Source organism: Haliotis rubra, unplaced genomic scaffold, assembly GCF_003918875.1.
Source record: "Haliotis rubra isolate DU_JTF1 unplaced genomic scaffold, ASM391887v1 Scf154, whole genome shotgun sequence".
Taxonomy (NCBI): domain Eukaryota; kingdom Metazoa; phylum Mollusca; class Gastropoda; order Lepetellida; family Haliotidae; genus Haliotis; species Haliotis rubra.
In genome coordinates this window covers 1442816-1460538 of record NW_025765492.1, presented here as the reverse complement: position 1 = coordinate 1460538, position 17723 = coordinate 1442816, and the positions used below count along the sequence as shown (strand labels likewise).

At 39.6% G+C, this 17723-nt stretch overlaps 1 protein-coding gene across 1 annotated transcript in view; it reads left to right on the top strand.

Moving 5' to 3' along the window:
• The window catches only part of LOC124270742 (dual specificity protein kinase CLK2-like), a 78305-nt gene that overhangs the window by 30096 nt on the left and 30486 nt on the right, over positions 1 to 17723 (top strand). The window contains 3 exon segments of the mRNA XM_046705782.1: positions 8694 to 8758; positions 8760 to 8785; positions 9756 to 9822. Coding sequence (XP_046561738.1) covers positions 8694 to 8758; positions 8760 to 8785; positions 9756 to 9822 — 158 coding nt within the window.

Below are 17723 nucleotides of genomic sequence, written 5' to 3'. Positions count from 1 at the left end.
AAACAGTAGATGTTAGTGAAAGTCACTAGTTACACATGCAGTAGATTTCAGTAGTTGTTTAACTGATATAGTAGTGAAATATGTGTAGGACACTCACCGATTAGTGTTGGCAAGTTGGAACCCCTGCTGTTTATGTACATGGTAAGTGTAATTTGCATGACTTGTATTATCCACGTAAGTATAACAAATTACGGTTTGATTGTTTGCAGCTGCAAATACTTACTTCAATGTATTTAGAAATGTTGGACAACAGCAGCAAAAGCCTGCGTAGCTGATGGTACTCTTAAACAGTCACAACAGGCGTGGCCTTGTAGGCTAACACCAGTCTTTTATCAAATAGTCCTCCAATGACACAGTAATAGCCCAGCATGCATACAAATGATGGGTGGTTCATTATTCTGTCTAGGTTTCTGTGTTTGAGAGGGGAATCAAAAAACGTGTGACGAAATTTGCACATGAGCATTTTGGGAAAAATGTAGCCCAAGCTCTTGGACTAGGCAATGGATGTAGAGAAATTTCGCCTTGACTAGTGCTCAGTCAAGTTAGGATATTGATTTGTGAATAGAGATGGGGGAAGTGGTGGGCTAGCTGTGCTATGCATACGACTAATAGTGAATGTTGATTGTGGAATTGATGGGGGGAAGACTTCAGCAGATGGACACTGTAGGCTTGTTCGCCTGCCAAACAAGGCGCCAGTCCTTGGCCCGAGACTCTGTAACTGGTGATATTGATGGTTTTTATCGAACCCGACCACAACTGTTGACTTCTGTCTTGGACCACTCAGCTGTTTCTCCTCCTTCTGCTGTTAGAACAATTCTGGTGAATCTGTGATTTTGTTACCTTGGAAGATCTACCCCGGACATGGGCAGATGGCTCATTCTGTGATTTCTTGATTCAATGTGTTGTTTATGTTATGGTGATCATGTGATGCAGTTGTTCAGGAAGATGAAGATGTCAGGATGGGCGTTACATGTGAACAAGCATATCTTTGATACATCTTCATAATCAGGCAGCTGGGGATCAATATTAAACTAAGTGATGTGATGAATTGTATATCTGGATATAGACTTGTGCTCCATGATGAAAAAATGCCATTTTGGCACATGCATCACTAGCAACTTGATCCTGCTGTGTTTGGCTGGTCTGCAAATGTGACACTTGACCTGTACTTCCGATGTGTACATTCTTACACCCATGGTTAGCCTGCAACTGGGAAGCTTCCTCTCAGGAAGGCCGTGCTTCACATTGCGGGTCTAGGAGCAATGTGATGTAGGTCAAAACATAGGATGCAGTAGGGACACATCTGGTGGAGCTGTCCTCCAACATACCCACAGGATGACATCACATCATATCACAGATTAATGGGTGATTATGCTGACAGGCTTCTTGATTGACAGGCACTATTACCAGGAATGTAAATAACGCCTTCACTTGTTTCTCTGTTTCACTGGATGTTGGAGGTGTGGGTCTGTCACATGAGTTGACAGCTTTGTTAACAGCAGTGCTAGTGAACATTATAACATGAGAGGGATTTGCAGGCAGGTTTTCCAGTGTCGCCACAATGAGAGGATTTACTGTGATAATGGCCAAATTAAGGTATGCAGATGTTACGGATGGTTGACAGAACACAACTATGACATGAATGATGTGATCTGAATGGGACGACCACAGAATTTCACAAATCAGGTTGGACTCTTTAACTTGCTTGAATAAATCGTCTCTGATAAATATGCATGTAATTGTAAGTCTCAGTAGTATATTTATAGATCAGTGGTTTTCCTTCCTAATATATAAAAACAATGTTAAATTTAGAGTATATATGTTTTACTATTATCATGCATATCCTAATTCTAGACGATTTTTTACTTCTTTGAAGAAGTGTAAATGTACATGTAATAGGAGAAGTGTTTGAAATCAGGCAGTCTTTTATTAAAGACTTAGAGACTACCTAGATTCTAAAGGATCATAGATAGGAATACCATAGATCAGTGTTTAATGATAGGAGTAGGTGATAGATGTAACTAAATAATAGTAGGAAGACAAGTTTTTACATTGCTTCATACACAGAGTACCTGATGTAAAAAGGTTTAGCCTTATTCTCATATTTGCCTTCAGATGTGTGGGATTTTATTTCCAATAGTACGACAGAGAAATGGTCTGTCTGATAGTTACTTTTGAGTATCAGTATTCCATGTACTGTCATCAAATCCCTTTCATGGAGTATGATGAGATATGTGTTACTGGAGATATGTGTTAATAGAGGCATCTTGAGAAAACCTGACACATTGGCAACTCTTAATTTTGTTTTCAATGGTCAGCATTTTCTTTCACAAAGTAAACATAAAGATCTTCTCCAAGACTCTTGCCACCATTGAAGACACATCTCTGTTGATGATATTGGCCAATTTATTCCTCAAACCTGACATAAGTGACAGATTTTGAGAGAACAGTATGGGAATTCTGGCATATTGACAGAATCAAATTTCGGATGATTTTGGTTACTGTCTTGACCCAGAAGTGCTTGCCTCTCTTGGGATCAATGGAAAATGGGCTGAATATTCTGATTAGGATATGGGTGGTGAGAGTCCTGGAGATGATTGCAGGCATGCAGGACCATCCAGCTGTCTATTCACAGACTTAGGTAATGGTCCCTTGCCAGATGTATTGCTGCTTATTAATCTTCATTCAGACAAATGTTTCAAGTAATTTCATGAAACTTTGCAACTTTTCTCAAAATATTAATTTACTGATTTCAAATAAATCTTAATAGGAATGTAGTAAATTGAAGTGTCATGAAAACAATATATTGTTGTGATTTAAATTTTAAAAACTACAAAATACACATTATTTTGCTACTGTGGTATCTGGATTGGTATCAAAGCCATTGCTAGAAAAAAGCTGGTTCTTGTAAAACAAGAATTGTCATATTTTACATAAAGTATGTTAGCATATTATGGTACTGATCTTTAACAAAATAACTTTTAATATGTTTCAAGTTTAAGTGTGTAATAGACATTCATAGTTTGACACATATCTCTCTTCAGACTAATGCCAGAAATATCTCTAAGAAGCTAAATAAGTTAATACCCCATGATCAGTAGTACCATTATGGAATGACTGTAGTATGTCCATGTAAGTATAACCACCATGTTTACACTGCTGCCTGTCCTGCCTGCAGGGGTCCCAACAACCTCCCAGTGGTCTATAGATAACGACAGGAGCTGCTGGAACTATATCCATCTTCACCAGCCATCTTGTATTGAAGGGAGGAGGAGGAGGACACCCCAGCAATTCTGCCTCCCCCTCCCCTTTCCCCTCCCTCCTGCCTGCACCCATGTGGTGCTTGGGGAGTGAAACTCTAGCAGATGCTGCTACCAGTCTATTTTTAGCATCCCCCATAGTTTAGTGGATGAGGTTTCACCCCCTCTCTGATGTAGGCAGTGTGCTCTGTGAGAAAGCCAGTGCTCCATAGGCTGTGGAACAATTTGGAGGGGGAGAGAGATAGATATATACACCATCTACACAACAGAGGATATTCTGGGAAGGAAAACTCATAGCTGGTGCAGCAGTGCTTTTGTTGTTGGGGTGCTACACAAAGTTTGGCTGAGTTGGTTTTGAAGCAGCACCCATTGGAGGCATTGGCTCCCCTCCTGTCACTCTCATACCTTTAGGCTGGCTTACTACCTTCTCTCAGGAGGAGCAGGCTCCTGGCTCAGTCTTTCGACATGAGAGTAGATGTTCTAGCTGCTTTCAAGGAAGTTAAAGAATGGGGGAAAAATATGCCTGCTTCTGAATCAAAGCGGAACTTGCCTAACAAGGTATGTGGTCGTGGGTTACTCGGGCCATAGTGTGTAATAGAAGAGACAGGAAGTTGATAAGTTTATGTAGGGCATGCATGAGAGGGTGGTCAAGGTAGTGAAAACCTTCATTTTTGTGTCTTTCTTTAAACTGAAAATATTCATATATTGTATCTTTCTGTCTTTGGGGATAAATATCATTTTCGCAGAAAGTATTTTAAAGTATGTTTTTCTGACATGGCTATGTTTGTTTGGTATTTCATCACTCAAAAGTATGGCTTTGAATTTTGTGAAAAGAACTCTTCAGAATTGCGTTATGATTCAGAAAAATACAGGTTATCTATATTTTCAAACTGGCCCATTGCTCGTAAGACAGAGATACCCTCTATGATCAGGCATGAATCATCACAAAGCACGCTATGTATTTGGCAACACTGACCTCAAATTCTTATGGAACTGTTCACTCAAAGCTTGGTCTAAACGTACCTAAACTTCTTATTCCCATGCTGATATAAAACACATTTATGAGATGAGTGTGAAAATTGATCCTGTGTCTGTTTGGGCTGGTTTCAATACCAGACTGAGAAAACTGGCACCGACAAACACGAAATGTCAGATTCATGCATATTCATAGCCGAGTACAACGTAAGGTTGGTATGTTTACATCAGTGGCTAGGAATTACACAGGAGGGAGGGTAGTGTTCCTAAAAGTATGTCTGAGATTTGAGTAGACATTGGCCTTCCATTGATACATCTGTATTACATGAAGTAGGTAGCGGCATGATATGTGATGGCCTCCTTGGTGTCAGGTTACAGTACAGTCTCTCATCTCGCAAGCCTATATATAGGACAGTCTCACCCCTAACCATTCATCCCTGGCTTCTTCATGAACACTGACTTTGGAAATAATTTGGTATTTGAAATATTTAATTCAGCTTTTGGAACCACCACCTGATGTGACTAGGACATATTTATTGACAGAACAAAGGCTGGATTTGAAAGTTTCTCATCCTGGTGACTATTCTGTGAATTAAGTATGTGCTTGTTCTAAGAGTGGATAAAGGTTCCGAAAGTATCATGATAAATGTTTGAAAAGGACTGAAATTTCTGAAACCTATAGGCCCGATTTAATTCAAATAAAATAACTTTATCAAAAGTTTTTAAAATATGGGTGCAGTTATGCCCAATTTGGGTATGAAGCTGAACATTTTGGTATTTCTACAAAATTGACATAGGCAGAAGACAGGTCATTTGGTTCATTACTCCAGCTTTTGCACACTTTGAAGTCACACTTAGCAATATTTTTATTTAAAGGTGATAGTATGAAATTATTTCATTTGTCTGGGTAGTTAACGGGACAAATGCCCTATTGTTTGTGTAATAATAACAAAGTTGCACTAAAGGGAAATAATCGGAGCAATTTAGTGAGTAACAGGTCCCAAAGAAGATGATACTGTTGGTATCAGGGATGTAAACTCTATTCCCATCAGGTCTTCAAAGGCTGGCTCTTCCAATCAATGGCTTTGTAATAAAGTTTGTAACGTGAGGTAGAAGGATGGCTAACCCTGGCCATGTTTCCAAGAATTCATGTCTTTTCACCAACTTGGTGGATTTCTTCTCACCCAGCTAAAACAGCACATTGCTGTCTGTTGCTATACCAACACAGATTGTAGCCACATAGCCTGTCTCAATGCTTTGGAAACTGGTCTTGTGTTCTATAATGAGATTTGGGAAGGAAGACATCATGGCCTTGTAACACTGTTGATAGTAATAGAATTTTGTTTTACTGCCTCTGAAATGGATGAGGGAGAGGAAATAAGGTTACATGTACAGCATTGACAACAACAAAAAGTTGCCTTGCTGTAGTGTCAATAACTGCCATGTTAATCAATATCAACATGCCTCTGAATTGAGAAGGTTTGAGAACTTGTACCCAATCCCATTCACCTCTCATGAATAAAATATATTTAAAACCAAAACTGAATTAAGGTAGGTAACACTGAACCTGAGAGACAAATTGTTGTGTAGTCCTCAGAGAGTATTAAATAAACTGCAGAAAAAGATGTTCTTCTGTCAGTTAATTGCATGCATATATGAGTGGAATGCCATATGTGCTGTTGATATCCTAAGAAACTGAGTAAGTGTGATGTAATAATAGAGTGGGTCAAGTTATTCACCATCCAGATAACATTCTTTGAACAGGTAGGGCAATCCCAGCTCATACACACATGCAACACTTTAAAGTAGACTAAATATGGACTGATTTTGCAAGAGAAATATGGCTTAAGACACACATGCAACACTTAAAGTAGACTAAATATGGACTGATTTTGCAAGAGAAATATGGCTTACAGACAGACTAAATTTCAAACTCAGAGAAATATGGCTCAGTGCAACACTTAAAGTAGACTAAATATGGACTGATTTTGAGAAATATTACAGACATTTTCATAGATTGCAGTAGGTGTGATGAGATTCCCGACATGGGTAGAATGTGTGAAGCCCATTCTTTGTTCCTAACCATGAAATTTCAGGAATGTTGCTAAAAGTGGCAGAAAACCAGATTCACTCATTTGTTTCATTAATCCATATCGAGACCAAATTTGATTGAAAAAACTCCAGTACAATTTTGATGACAAATATCCTAGAAACTAAACCAGTGCAGATCCCTGAATATGTCAAATAATCATAAGGATGTTATTAACGTAACCAGCTGTTGTGCTGTGAGACCACAGCAACAGTCAAATGTCAGAGTTAAGTATGATAATTGACTGTACAGTTGGATGATGATTAGCCTGTCAACTGGTTGCTGCAATTTCCTCGGACATAACATCATGACATATTTACTATGATGCCAGCCATTGTTCATTTTATCTGTAACACACAAGAACAACTATGATGGCTTCACAAACACAATTGTCTACTACTTGTGACATGAGAGTCTAAAAGAGTATTGCAGCTGGGAGATCTGTGCATCATGGCATGCTGTCTCTGTGGCCTTCTAGGAAGCACTATCTTTCTCAAGTTCGTACACAGCAAATGGATGAATATTCTTGAATCCAAATTCATCGAAGCTAAAATCCCTGATGCACTTCAGATGTAGGACTTTGTTCTCTAGATCAAAAGAAGAATATGCCATTTTGCTGTCTGGAATCTATCAAGGACTTCAGTTTGTCAGATAATCACATAATAAGTCAGTAGATAATACAGGATAATACAATCTAATTGAAAAACACTTAAGGGGGTTGAAACAATGGAGACTATGTTATGTCTACTTCATCCTCTGTGCTTTTGGGAGAAAATGTAATATATTAAGAAGCTTAGTGTAGTTGTTTATGCACTAATGTTTGGAATGTAGATGAAAAAACATCCCTACTACCAATTGCCTGTTTTTTCTAGAAGCCCAGTGTGACGTTAAAGTCTGCAGCTGATATCACATACACTTTAACAAACAACTGTTAAATAATAATGTGTTTTCCTGGATTTGGCAAAGCAACATCAGCCAGGGTTAAATGTGACCTCATTTTGAATGCCAATGTCAGTTTTGTTGAATGGCCAGTTCTGTCATATTGGATAGTGCCATCAAATATTTATAACCAGTTGGTGTCCCAATGGCTATTAGACTTGCGAGTGGGAGCATTCACTTATCCTCATGTATGCTATAATTAGTTAATGTTGTTATGATGTATTTGTGTTATTAGACTTCAAACTTGAAGCAGATATTATTGTATCCTTTCTAAATACAATGCTTGGGAAATTGAGGAAATCAGACCCATTGGAGGAGAGTGTGGTGGTACTGGAAGAAACATACCGTATAACATAAGGGACCTTTCATGCAATATAGAACTATTGCTCGTACCTTACTGTTTACCTGAGCCTATAGATTTGTCTTCCTTGCTGTGACATTCACTGTGATGTGGGAGTGAAACCTGTTCGCAGTTGAATTGTAACTGATGCTGGATGTGATATACTTAGATAAGGACGTCTTCATCTGGCTCATTTGTTTTTCTCTTTTGTTAACATATGTAATTTTTATCAAAGGTATTTAATGGGTCAGGCCATGAGAGGGCTGGGTCAAGGCATTTTTCAGTTCTGGGTTTAACTCTCCACATGGGTAATCATTGAATCCAATGCCAGAATGGGGGGTAGGCTCCCAGCACAGCTGTCTTGTCATAAGAGCTGATTACAGTAAGCAGTGGGTGAGTCTGTGACTGATGGCTGATAATGTACCCCAGTGATATGGATACTTCCTGATTGGGTTTACCTGGTCCAGATTGGATTATTGCCATCTGTGACTGAGACAGAATATTGACTGTAGCATCAAACAACATTCACTCACTCATTGAAACTTCATGTCAATGTGATGTTATTCAGTATCTTATATAGTGAAAGGACATAGTTTTAGTTAATGCTCTTTATGTTCAGCATGATGTCCTCTATATGGGTCTCATTTCTTATACCACACAGTGCACTGTGAATAGATATCTGGTTTATATATAATGATTCTATAAATCTGAGCCTGTTTTGTCAAGCATCAAGTTTGAAGACTGAGCACACAAGGCGAAATATTCTAAACATCCATTGCCTATTTAAAATTGATTTGAAGTAAAGTATATTTCTTTGCTGTTAGTATTAGGTTGATATGCTTGTGTTGTGTATGACGTTTAATATACACATGAATTTTGACACGATCTTTACTTGGCGTTGCCTCCCCTTGTTTATCTCATATGTGCCGATTGTGGCGTGTCGTGCCGCCCAATTGCTGTAACGGTGACTGAAACCCCGAACGCTGACATCCTCTGAACAATTCGACTTTCCTCGATGCTCTCTTGACCACTTCCTGTCCGATGTGGATGCTGTTGAATGATGGGATTGAAATGGCGGTTGGGTTGAAAGGAGCAGCCAGAGTCAAGTGAAAGAGCACCAAGCGTCAACGATGACGATGATGGTCACCTGATCTATCCAAGGCGACGTCCTACAAGCACGATGTACTCAACTTTCCGTAACGTTTAGTCTAGGATATCTATGTTATTGTTGTTTACCATTGCCTCAGTTTCATGCAGATACATAATAATTCTGATACAAAATGCTTTATTATACTTTGACACTTAGTATATGATTTCTTTGATATTTTTGCTTTTACTGATGTCATGGATCCTGTGAACAGGATGAGTGCCTGCAATACAGAAATTCCCCATGTATTTGGGGGGTGCTTGTCATAGCTCGTCCTATGGACTAATATGTCATTGCTTCTTAAAATGCTGATTTGGCTGAACTCTTTTTCCTTTGAAACTCTATTCAGTACTGCAGACTTGTCTTACAAAAATCATCAACAACTTGCTGATGTGGAAAATTCTGATAACCCCTCCAGAAAAAAATGTTCCATGTACGCAGGAATGATTCCTTCATAATGAATTATTTTGGTCTAGTAACGTACAGCAGTCAATAATATTGATTCTGGGTTTGAGATGTCACGAGAGCTGTCCGTGTTGAGACCCTTCTTTTTACCCAGTCACATCTCATCGGAGAGTTAAACAAATTAGCCTTGAAGAATTTACTCCACATAATAAGTTATCGATAAGACGCCAGCCTGGCTGTAGAATTAGGACTCCACATTTCTTGACATGAGATAAATTCTGAAGCAAACAAATTGCTTGTAGGCCCAGCAAGCCAAATATTCAAAATTTAGCCATGAAGCCTGTGACATGTTTTGCCTTACAGGATGTATGCAATGATTAAGAAATGATTCTCCACTGCGCTATAAATAATTGCAATGACTGGGTTTTTTATATTTTCATTGCAATATAATTATGTCCTAGACTGGTGGCTGAATTTTGAATGTTGAAGAAGCAAGTCTGAAGTATGGTTACTGGTAGCACCATAATGCTAGGTACATTGATTTGCAGGGGTCAGTCATGGTGGCAGGATTCTGAAATGTTTGTATTGTCTTGTTTTCAGATGAAGTAGTTCAGACACTGGGAGAAGGTACATTTGGCAAAGTGGTGGAATGTAAAGACCGACAGAGGTAAGTTAGCTGTGTGAAGATAAACATTGTTCCCATCTACTGAAACATTTCATCTGGTAACTTTGTGTCATCTGCTTACCCATATATGGGGACATTAGTGGCCAGACTGTCTGGGTCCAGCAGTTTGTGTGCCTGATCATTGGTCATGAGTTCAAATCCAACAGTCTCACTGATTCCTATTTTGTCAGCACTATTTCCGTGTTCATTGTCCTTCATTAGTAATAAAAAGTATCTGAGACAAACAGTATGCATCCTTTCAGTTGGCCATGAAGTTGTAAACAGGGATTTATCGAGGTCTGCTCAGAGGCCAGCTTTTGGGCCCATGTCTTCAGCATATATCTGTACACCTTCCCAAATTTGAATCACAGATTTACAGGTTAGGTTAATGTTATAAATATGGTAATAATGTTGTGTTTTTGAAGTTTTCCAACTCTTTCACTCAAGCTCTTTCACTACCATTTTCAACAAAATACCAAACTATCATATCAATACCACTGTATTTTTTTCATGTGTTGGTAATACATGTGCCATGTGCATCCATTGATGAGTCATAGGCAACTATGCATCATGTCACTACATTGGTATTGCGAGTAATTCTGGTGATGTGTAGTGTATCCTGGCACTCCTAGCACAACTATGTGGTGTGATACTGGCTGAGTATTTACACCACTGAGTACTGACTACAAGTTGCCTCACAACATAAGAAACAACTCTCATATAGAGAGTTTAACATGATTTTTATGTCTATAACATGCATGTGAGATTTCATTTGTTTCTGAAATACAGGTTCTCTTTGGTAAGAAAAAGTCCATATTGGCAAGAGGGTGTACTCCAAAATATAACATTTGTTACACATCTCCCAAGTTCTAAGAGAAATTGTGTATTTATAGTTTTGGCAATAGTAGCTGTGCCAACTTCAGAGGGTGACTCTAACTATTTTGTTCAGACTACCTCTTGTCTGCCTTTTCAGTGGAAGCCTTGGCTGTGTGGGTTTGGTTACTGATGTTTTGTGCTGGCCATTATGTGCCTCTCTCTGATTGCATGGGTTTGAATCCCAGCTGTGATTCTACCTTCAAAAGTATTACTAGAATATGGACTTTACCATTAAAGAGTAATCCCATGATTTAAGTACGTAATTTGTGATTTGTATTCAGATTGTGTATGGGTGTACAGATTGTCAGTTGCATGTACTGAACTCATTAAATGGCAGCTCCACCTTCTCAAGCTGCTCAATGCCCACTGCTTATCTCCACTTAGCAATATTTCCCAAATCCATCAACCAAATTCAAAACAAGGCTGAAAAAGACTTGAGGAATCCATTGAATGTGTCAGTGCAGCTCTAAACCAGGCTGTGTGACACAAAGGCCCAATGTTAAGTTATGTATGACATGTCCAACTCACTGCCTGGGAACAACTCACAGCCGTCAGCTGATGGCACCATTTCTAGGTCCACATTTCCCCATGCCCTTTATGTGCACATTAAGAGTGTCTGAATTCAGGAGCTATTGACCTTAAATGCTGGTTTCATGCTATGTATTGGGGTTCATCATTAAATGAGGTAGATATTCAAATCACCAACATGTAGGACTCTCTTGATGAATCTGAATTTAATGTCCTACTATCTGCTAGTTAAGTTTTATGTCTCCTTATGGCCTTGATCAATCTATAATCTGCGCATTGCCATGTTTTGAGTCCAACCTGTGGTATCAGCTGGACATATTTGGTGGAAGTTTGTCTCTCTGCAGCAAGTGTTATGTATTTCTTTCAGTGGACTGCACTGAAAAACAAACTTTTCCTGTGTGTTTCTCTTTATGACTTGGACCATGTTATGTATGGATATGTTAAGACATGCCAACTTTCATGATACCTAGGTGTCAGGTGTAGTTGCTTATGTTATCAACCACTTGTTTATTTACTTCAGTGTGTTTGAGCTGTGGTTATGTCACTAGCATATTGCTGACAATGAAATGATACTGAAGGAAAAGATTTCTACACTGGCTGTTGTACAGCAATTGATGTATACGGGTCATGATAAACATAATGTGGTGTTCAACTTCTTTAGTCAGTGATGATGCTTCTGACCACCATGGAATTGTCAGTGTTCACCCACCCCCCTTTCTGACAGAAGCAGTGTGACTGATGAAACATCAAGTCAGTCATGATGCAGTATTCATTTCGAAATATTTCTCCATTTTTTTAAAAATTAGTCATTAATTCAAGGTATCCTTGTCACAAACCTATAGTATTGTTCAGAGTAAAAGATTTAATAGGTCCCCAGATTCAAAAAGAAGACACCAGACCCTCAGATCCCTCTATATTTGTAGCACTACCTTAAAGGAAACTTTTTATGGAAAAACAGCTTTGGTGTTTGTGACAGAGTTTCAGGGTGTTTTTACTCAGATACTTTTTGCCCCTTAACAAAGTGGCTTTAATAATATCTGAGCTTCACATGTTGTTGTTTTTTCTTGGTTACTTGAAGGTGTTGCAAGGATCCGAGGATCTAACTATGGTATTGAGAACAACTTGACAATCACCCAAATCTTCTTGAGTATTTTGACAGTATTGCGTTAGAAGTAACCTGGTTTTAGCAGTGTCTATTTTTGAGCCTGCCTACACAGATAGATAGGAACGTTGCAACAAACATTGAAGTATATGTACATGACGTCATGTTTTGAGTAAGTCTCACCTTACAGCTGATGTTTTAAACTGTTTCTGTCGTCACATTATGGATTAAACCTATTTGATTAATGGAGCCACCCCTACTATGACTCACCTTACAGCTGATGTCTTAAACTGTTTCTGTCGTTTCTTTTGGGATTAGAACTGTTTGATTAGTGGAACTTCCCCAATGTATCAGGGTCCTGACTCATTTGTTGCAGATACTTGCATTGTTTTGTCTGCTTCTTTCATCTATTTGTGAAAGGAAAGGAGGTTTGTACGTTGTATGTATCAAATTTGTAGATATGAAGTTCATTATGTTGTAGATGATTGCGAAGTTGAAAACTTGAAAATCAATGTTGAAGGTGTGGTTGTGGAAACAATATCGTGGTCATTTTTAGTCACAAGTGTAAAATTGTACTTGTAAGACATTCTCGTAACAGGCCTGCCCTTGCAAGTGTAACATCCTACACATTCTCATAACAGGCCTCACCCTTGCAAGTGTAACATCACTCACACTCACTCACTCACTCACTCACCCACACAGTAGTAGTAAGGGTGAGATAAATGTCTAGTAGTTAGCTAACAAGTAATTTGTTCAGAGGTCAGTTTCTGCTTTGCATATGACTATGAGGTGACAGATCAGGGTCCATTCCAGAGAGTACTCTAGAGCAATTACTATCGTAAATCTGAGTTAGAGTATGTGAGTTATGGCAGTAGTACTCTTTGTGGAAGCAACCCCAGGAAGCCTCATTAAGTACTGATTGTGGAAGCACTAGGATGAGATATGACCATATGAGAAGCTGTGATCTGGCTGATTCCATTGCCTGGTGTACCTAGATGGCATGGGTAGATATGCCAGTCCCATACAATTCTGGTACAATGATTGTCACTGACATACAAACCAAGAAACCAACAAGTAATATTTGTGATGAATTTGCTGCTTTGATAGTTTGTGAAATGCTTGTGTCTCTTCTTTCCATCATTGAAGAAGGTAGCCTGAAGATCACAGGGCAGACTTTCAGCTTTGATACAATTTATTGTCTGAACTGATGTTATGTTTGCATATGCTCCCATCAAGCAAGAGGTTGCAGCACTGTGTACTAGGCCCTAGCTTGGCTTGCAGGCCACCATACATCCCAAGACACCTTGCTGGGGAGTCAGTCACTCACTCACACTGTGGTTGGGATCTGATCAGCTGTCAATGGTGTAATTAAATTTGCACAAGATCCCGTTCTGGTATCAAGTCAAATTTCATTATCCCTTGGATATGTGTTTGAAGTGACATCTCCATACATTTTAGTACTTTGTTCAGAGTTCTGCAAGTCGATCCCAATTAGTTTTGGTGTGTTTAACATAGATTTAACGACATGACTTGAATACTCCTGTTACTGTAATTGATCAAGTGGCCAGAGTATGACAGGAGGACACTAGTACATCTGCACAGAAATAGAAAATAAGACTATTTGTTGTATGGACTGTTGCAAAACCTGGCTTAGGTTACAGGCTTACTCAGTGACTAATTGTACATGTAGTCTATCAGTGTAGATGGATTGTGGTGATCAGTGTACATGGAGATTACAATGTGACCCCTGTTATGGGCATGAAGTGGGATTGAATTGTGGTGATTTGTGTCTCTTGTTAGGTAATCATGACATAATTACATTGGTGAGGATTTCGACTCTCATGCTGGATTGAACTCTGCAGTAGGACAAAGGTTAGTGGTTGTGACACACAGTTACCAGTAGGGAGTGATTGTGATGCCTCTTTCGTGTGCAATACAGTTACCAGTATCGAGTAATTGTGACACATAGTTACCGGTGGTGTCAGCAATACTGACACAGCTTCTGGTGGCATCAGTGATTGTGACACATAGTTACCGGTGGTGTCAGCAATACTGACACAGCTTCTGGTGGCATCAGTGATTGTGACACATAGTTACCGGTGGTGTCAGCAATACTGACAGCTTCTGGTGGCATCAGTGATTGTGACACATAGTTACCGGTGGTGTCAGCAATACTGACAGCTTCTGGTGGCATCAGTGATTGTGACACATAGTTACCGGTGGTGTCAGCAATACTGACAGCTTCTGGTGGCATCAGTGATTGTGACACATAGTTACTGGTGGTGTCAGCAATACTGACACAGCTTCTGGTAGCATCAGTGATTGTGACACATAGTTACCGTGGTGTCAGCAATACTGACACAGCTTCTGTAGCATCAGTGATTGTGACACATAGTTACCGGTGGTGTCAGCAATACTGACAGCTTCTGGTGGCATCAGTAATTGTGACACATAGTTACCGGTGGTGTCAGCAATACTGGCACAGCTTCTGGTAGCATCAGTGATTGTGACACATAGTTACCGGTGGTGTCAGCAATACTGACACAGCTTCTGGTGGCATCAGTGATTGTGACACATAGTTACCGGTGGTGTCAGCAATACTGACACAGCTTCTGGTGGCATCAGTGATTGTGACACATAGTTACTGGTGGTGTCAGCAATACTGACACAGCTTCTGGTAGCATCAGTGATTGTGACACATAGTTACCGGTGGTGTCAGCAATACTGACACAGCTTCTGGTGGCATCAGTGATTGTGACACATAGTTACTGGTGGTGTCAGCAATACTGACACAGCTTCTGGTGGCATCAGTGATTGTGACACATAGTTACCGGTGGTGTCAGCAATACTGACAGCTTCTGGTAGCATCAGTGATTGTGACACATAGTTACTGGTGGTGTCAGCAATACTGACACAGCTTCTGGTGGCATCAGTGATTGTGACACATAGTTACTGGTGGTGTCAGCAATACTGACACAGCTTCTGGTGGCATCAGTGATTGTGACACATAGTTACCGGTGGTGTCAGCAATACTGACAGCTTCTGGTAGCATCAGTGATTGTGACACATAGTTACCCGTGGTGTCAGCAATACTGACACAGCTTCTGGTAGCATCAGTGATTGTGACACATAGTTACCGGTGGTGTCAGCAATACTGACAGCTTCTGGTAGCATCAGTGATTGTGACACATAGTTACTGGTGGAGTCAGCAATACTGGCACAGCTTCTGGTGGCATCAGTGATTGTGACACATAGTTACTGGTGGTGTCAGCAATACTGACACAGCTTCTGGTAGCATCAGTAATTGTGACACACAGTCACACTTGGAATAGTTTGTTGGTGAATGTGTAGTACACTTTTGGAATAGTTTGTTGGTGAATGTGAAGTACACTGTTGGAATAGTTTGTTGGTGAATGTGTAGTACACTGTTGGAATAGTTTGTCCGTGAATGTGACACACATTTGGGAATAGTTCGTCAGTGACTTTGCTACATTGCGAAAGTCAGTCAGTCACAAGCTGACACTTCACCAGATGCTTCTTTCTTCTGTCCCTGGCCATCAGCCAGCACCCAGAACAACACCATTCCAGACATTCTTCCCAGTTTGCAGGAGATAGATGAACACTGTGGCATACAGCTTCTGTCATGGGGAAGCTTCAGCCCACATTGTTATCTTCAGTTAGCTGGACTGACCACCGATTGACTTATCCTCCACTCTCAAACCGGGCACCTGGTACCTCCTTGCAAATGCCAACTGTTCCGCCTGTTTCTATTTTCAGATATGTGGTTGTCGGGTCTAACACACCAAACTACTTGGTTAGAAATAAATAACCACATCAAATTATGGTCTCTTTTATCTGTCATTTGTAAAACAGATGTCTGTTGATACAGAAGTGGTTCATGATTTGATGACAAGCCATGTTTTATTACTTCTCAGATGTTTGTGGTTAAAACTGGATTATCAGTGCTTTGTTCAGGGGTCATGTACAGCAGGTGTTTTGTTCTGCCAGCAATGAATTAATGAAGGCTTGTGTTTGGAGCTAAGTTTCCTGGCTGCTGATGTTACAGTGTATGGTCCTCCCAGAAATCCTGGAAAGGGGCAAGATCTAAATGATCAATATGGCAATCAGTCCCTTCTCATAAATTCCTTGGCTATGATAATATTTATGACTTGTTCTCTATCCAAGCCAATTAGCTACAACACCAATACACTGAGCCATTGATAGTTCAGTTTGTTGACTGATGCTGGGCCAATATTAGTAGAGACTGCACTACAGGGGAACAACCAGATTTGTTCCGCCATAATGGGGATGAGCTGTTTGCCTCACTGGCCCTTAATCTGAATAAGGCATCAGATGTGTAGTTTGTGTAGCATCATGGTGTGTGCATTACTGATTAAAATTTGAGCAAATTGTGTTTCAGAAATGAGAAGAAATAGACTTTACAACTTATGAGATATACTTGTCTGGTGATTGTGTACACTTCCTATTCCTAAAAACTGGTGTTGAATTCTTAAACTTGAAAGAGAGCTGATGCCTTTCTTAAACATGAATTCAGCATATTTCCAAGGAACAGTTCCATCTTCTAGTACTTGGTATCTTGTATTTTTAACAACTCCATCTAGTCTTCATATATTTGGTATGGCTGCAATACATCATGAACAGGCTGCTATCTTCATCCAGACATTTCCATGGTGAAGTCAGTGTTAGTGAGACAACCAGCTTGAGCTTCCAATACAATGTCAGTGATCTATGAACACATTTGCTGTTGTAGACAGTTGGGGCTTCACTACCTTCCAGCATCAATCATTGTCAGGGTTTTATGTGATGATTCACAAGAGGTATTAGAATTCTGCACATCGATTTAGTCCCCCTCTGTCGCACTGCTGAAATGGCAATACTCAGACAGGAACCTATGAACCAAACATTTATCTTGGATATTGTTTCAGTCTAATATGAATGTCTGTTTAATCAAAGGCTGGATGATTTTTTATCCCATTCTTTCTGGGACTAAAGAAACAGTGTATTTCCAATCACAATTAATCTTTATATTTCTGTTGTTAATGGTAGATGTTAAGGAATAAGCTTCAAGAAAGGTACCCTCACAGGAAATGTATTCAGGTCTGCTCTGAGGCAGATATTCAGCCCAAAATTTGAAGTAGTTGTCACTAACAAGTCTTAGAGTGTATGGTCCTCCCAGAAATCCTGGAAAGGGGCAAGATCTAAATGATCAATATGGCAATCAGTCCCTTCTCATAAATTCCTGACCTGCATTTCACTGACAGGACCAATAAACAAGAAGTCTCAGTGATCATGTTTTTACTTTGAAAGAAATCTAAACATTTAAGAATATGAAGACTTTTGAAAAGTTCAAATGTTTACCCAAAAATGTGTTTCTTTG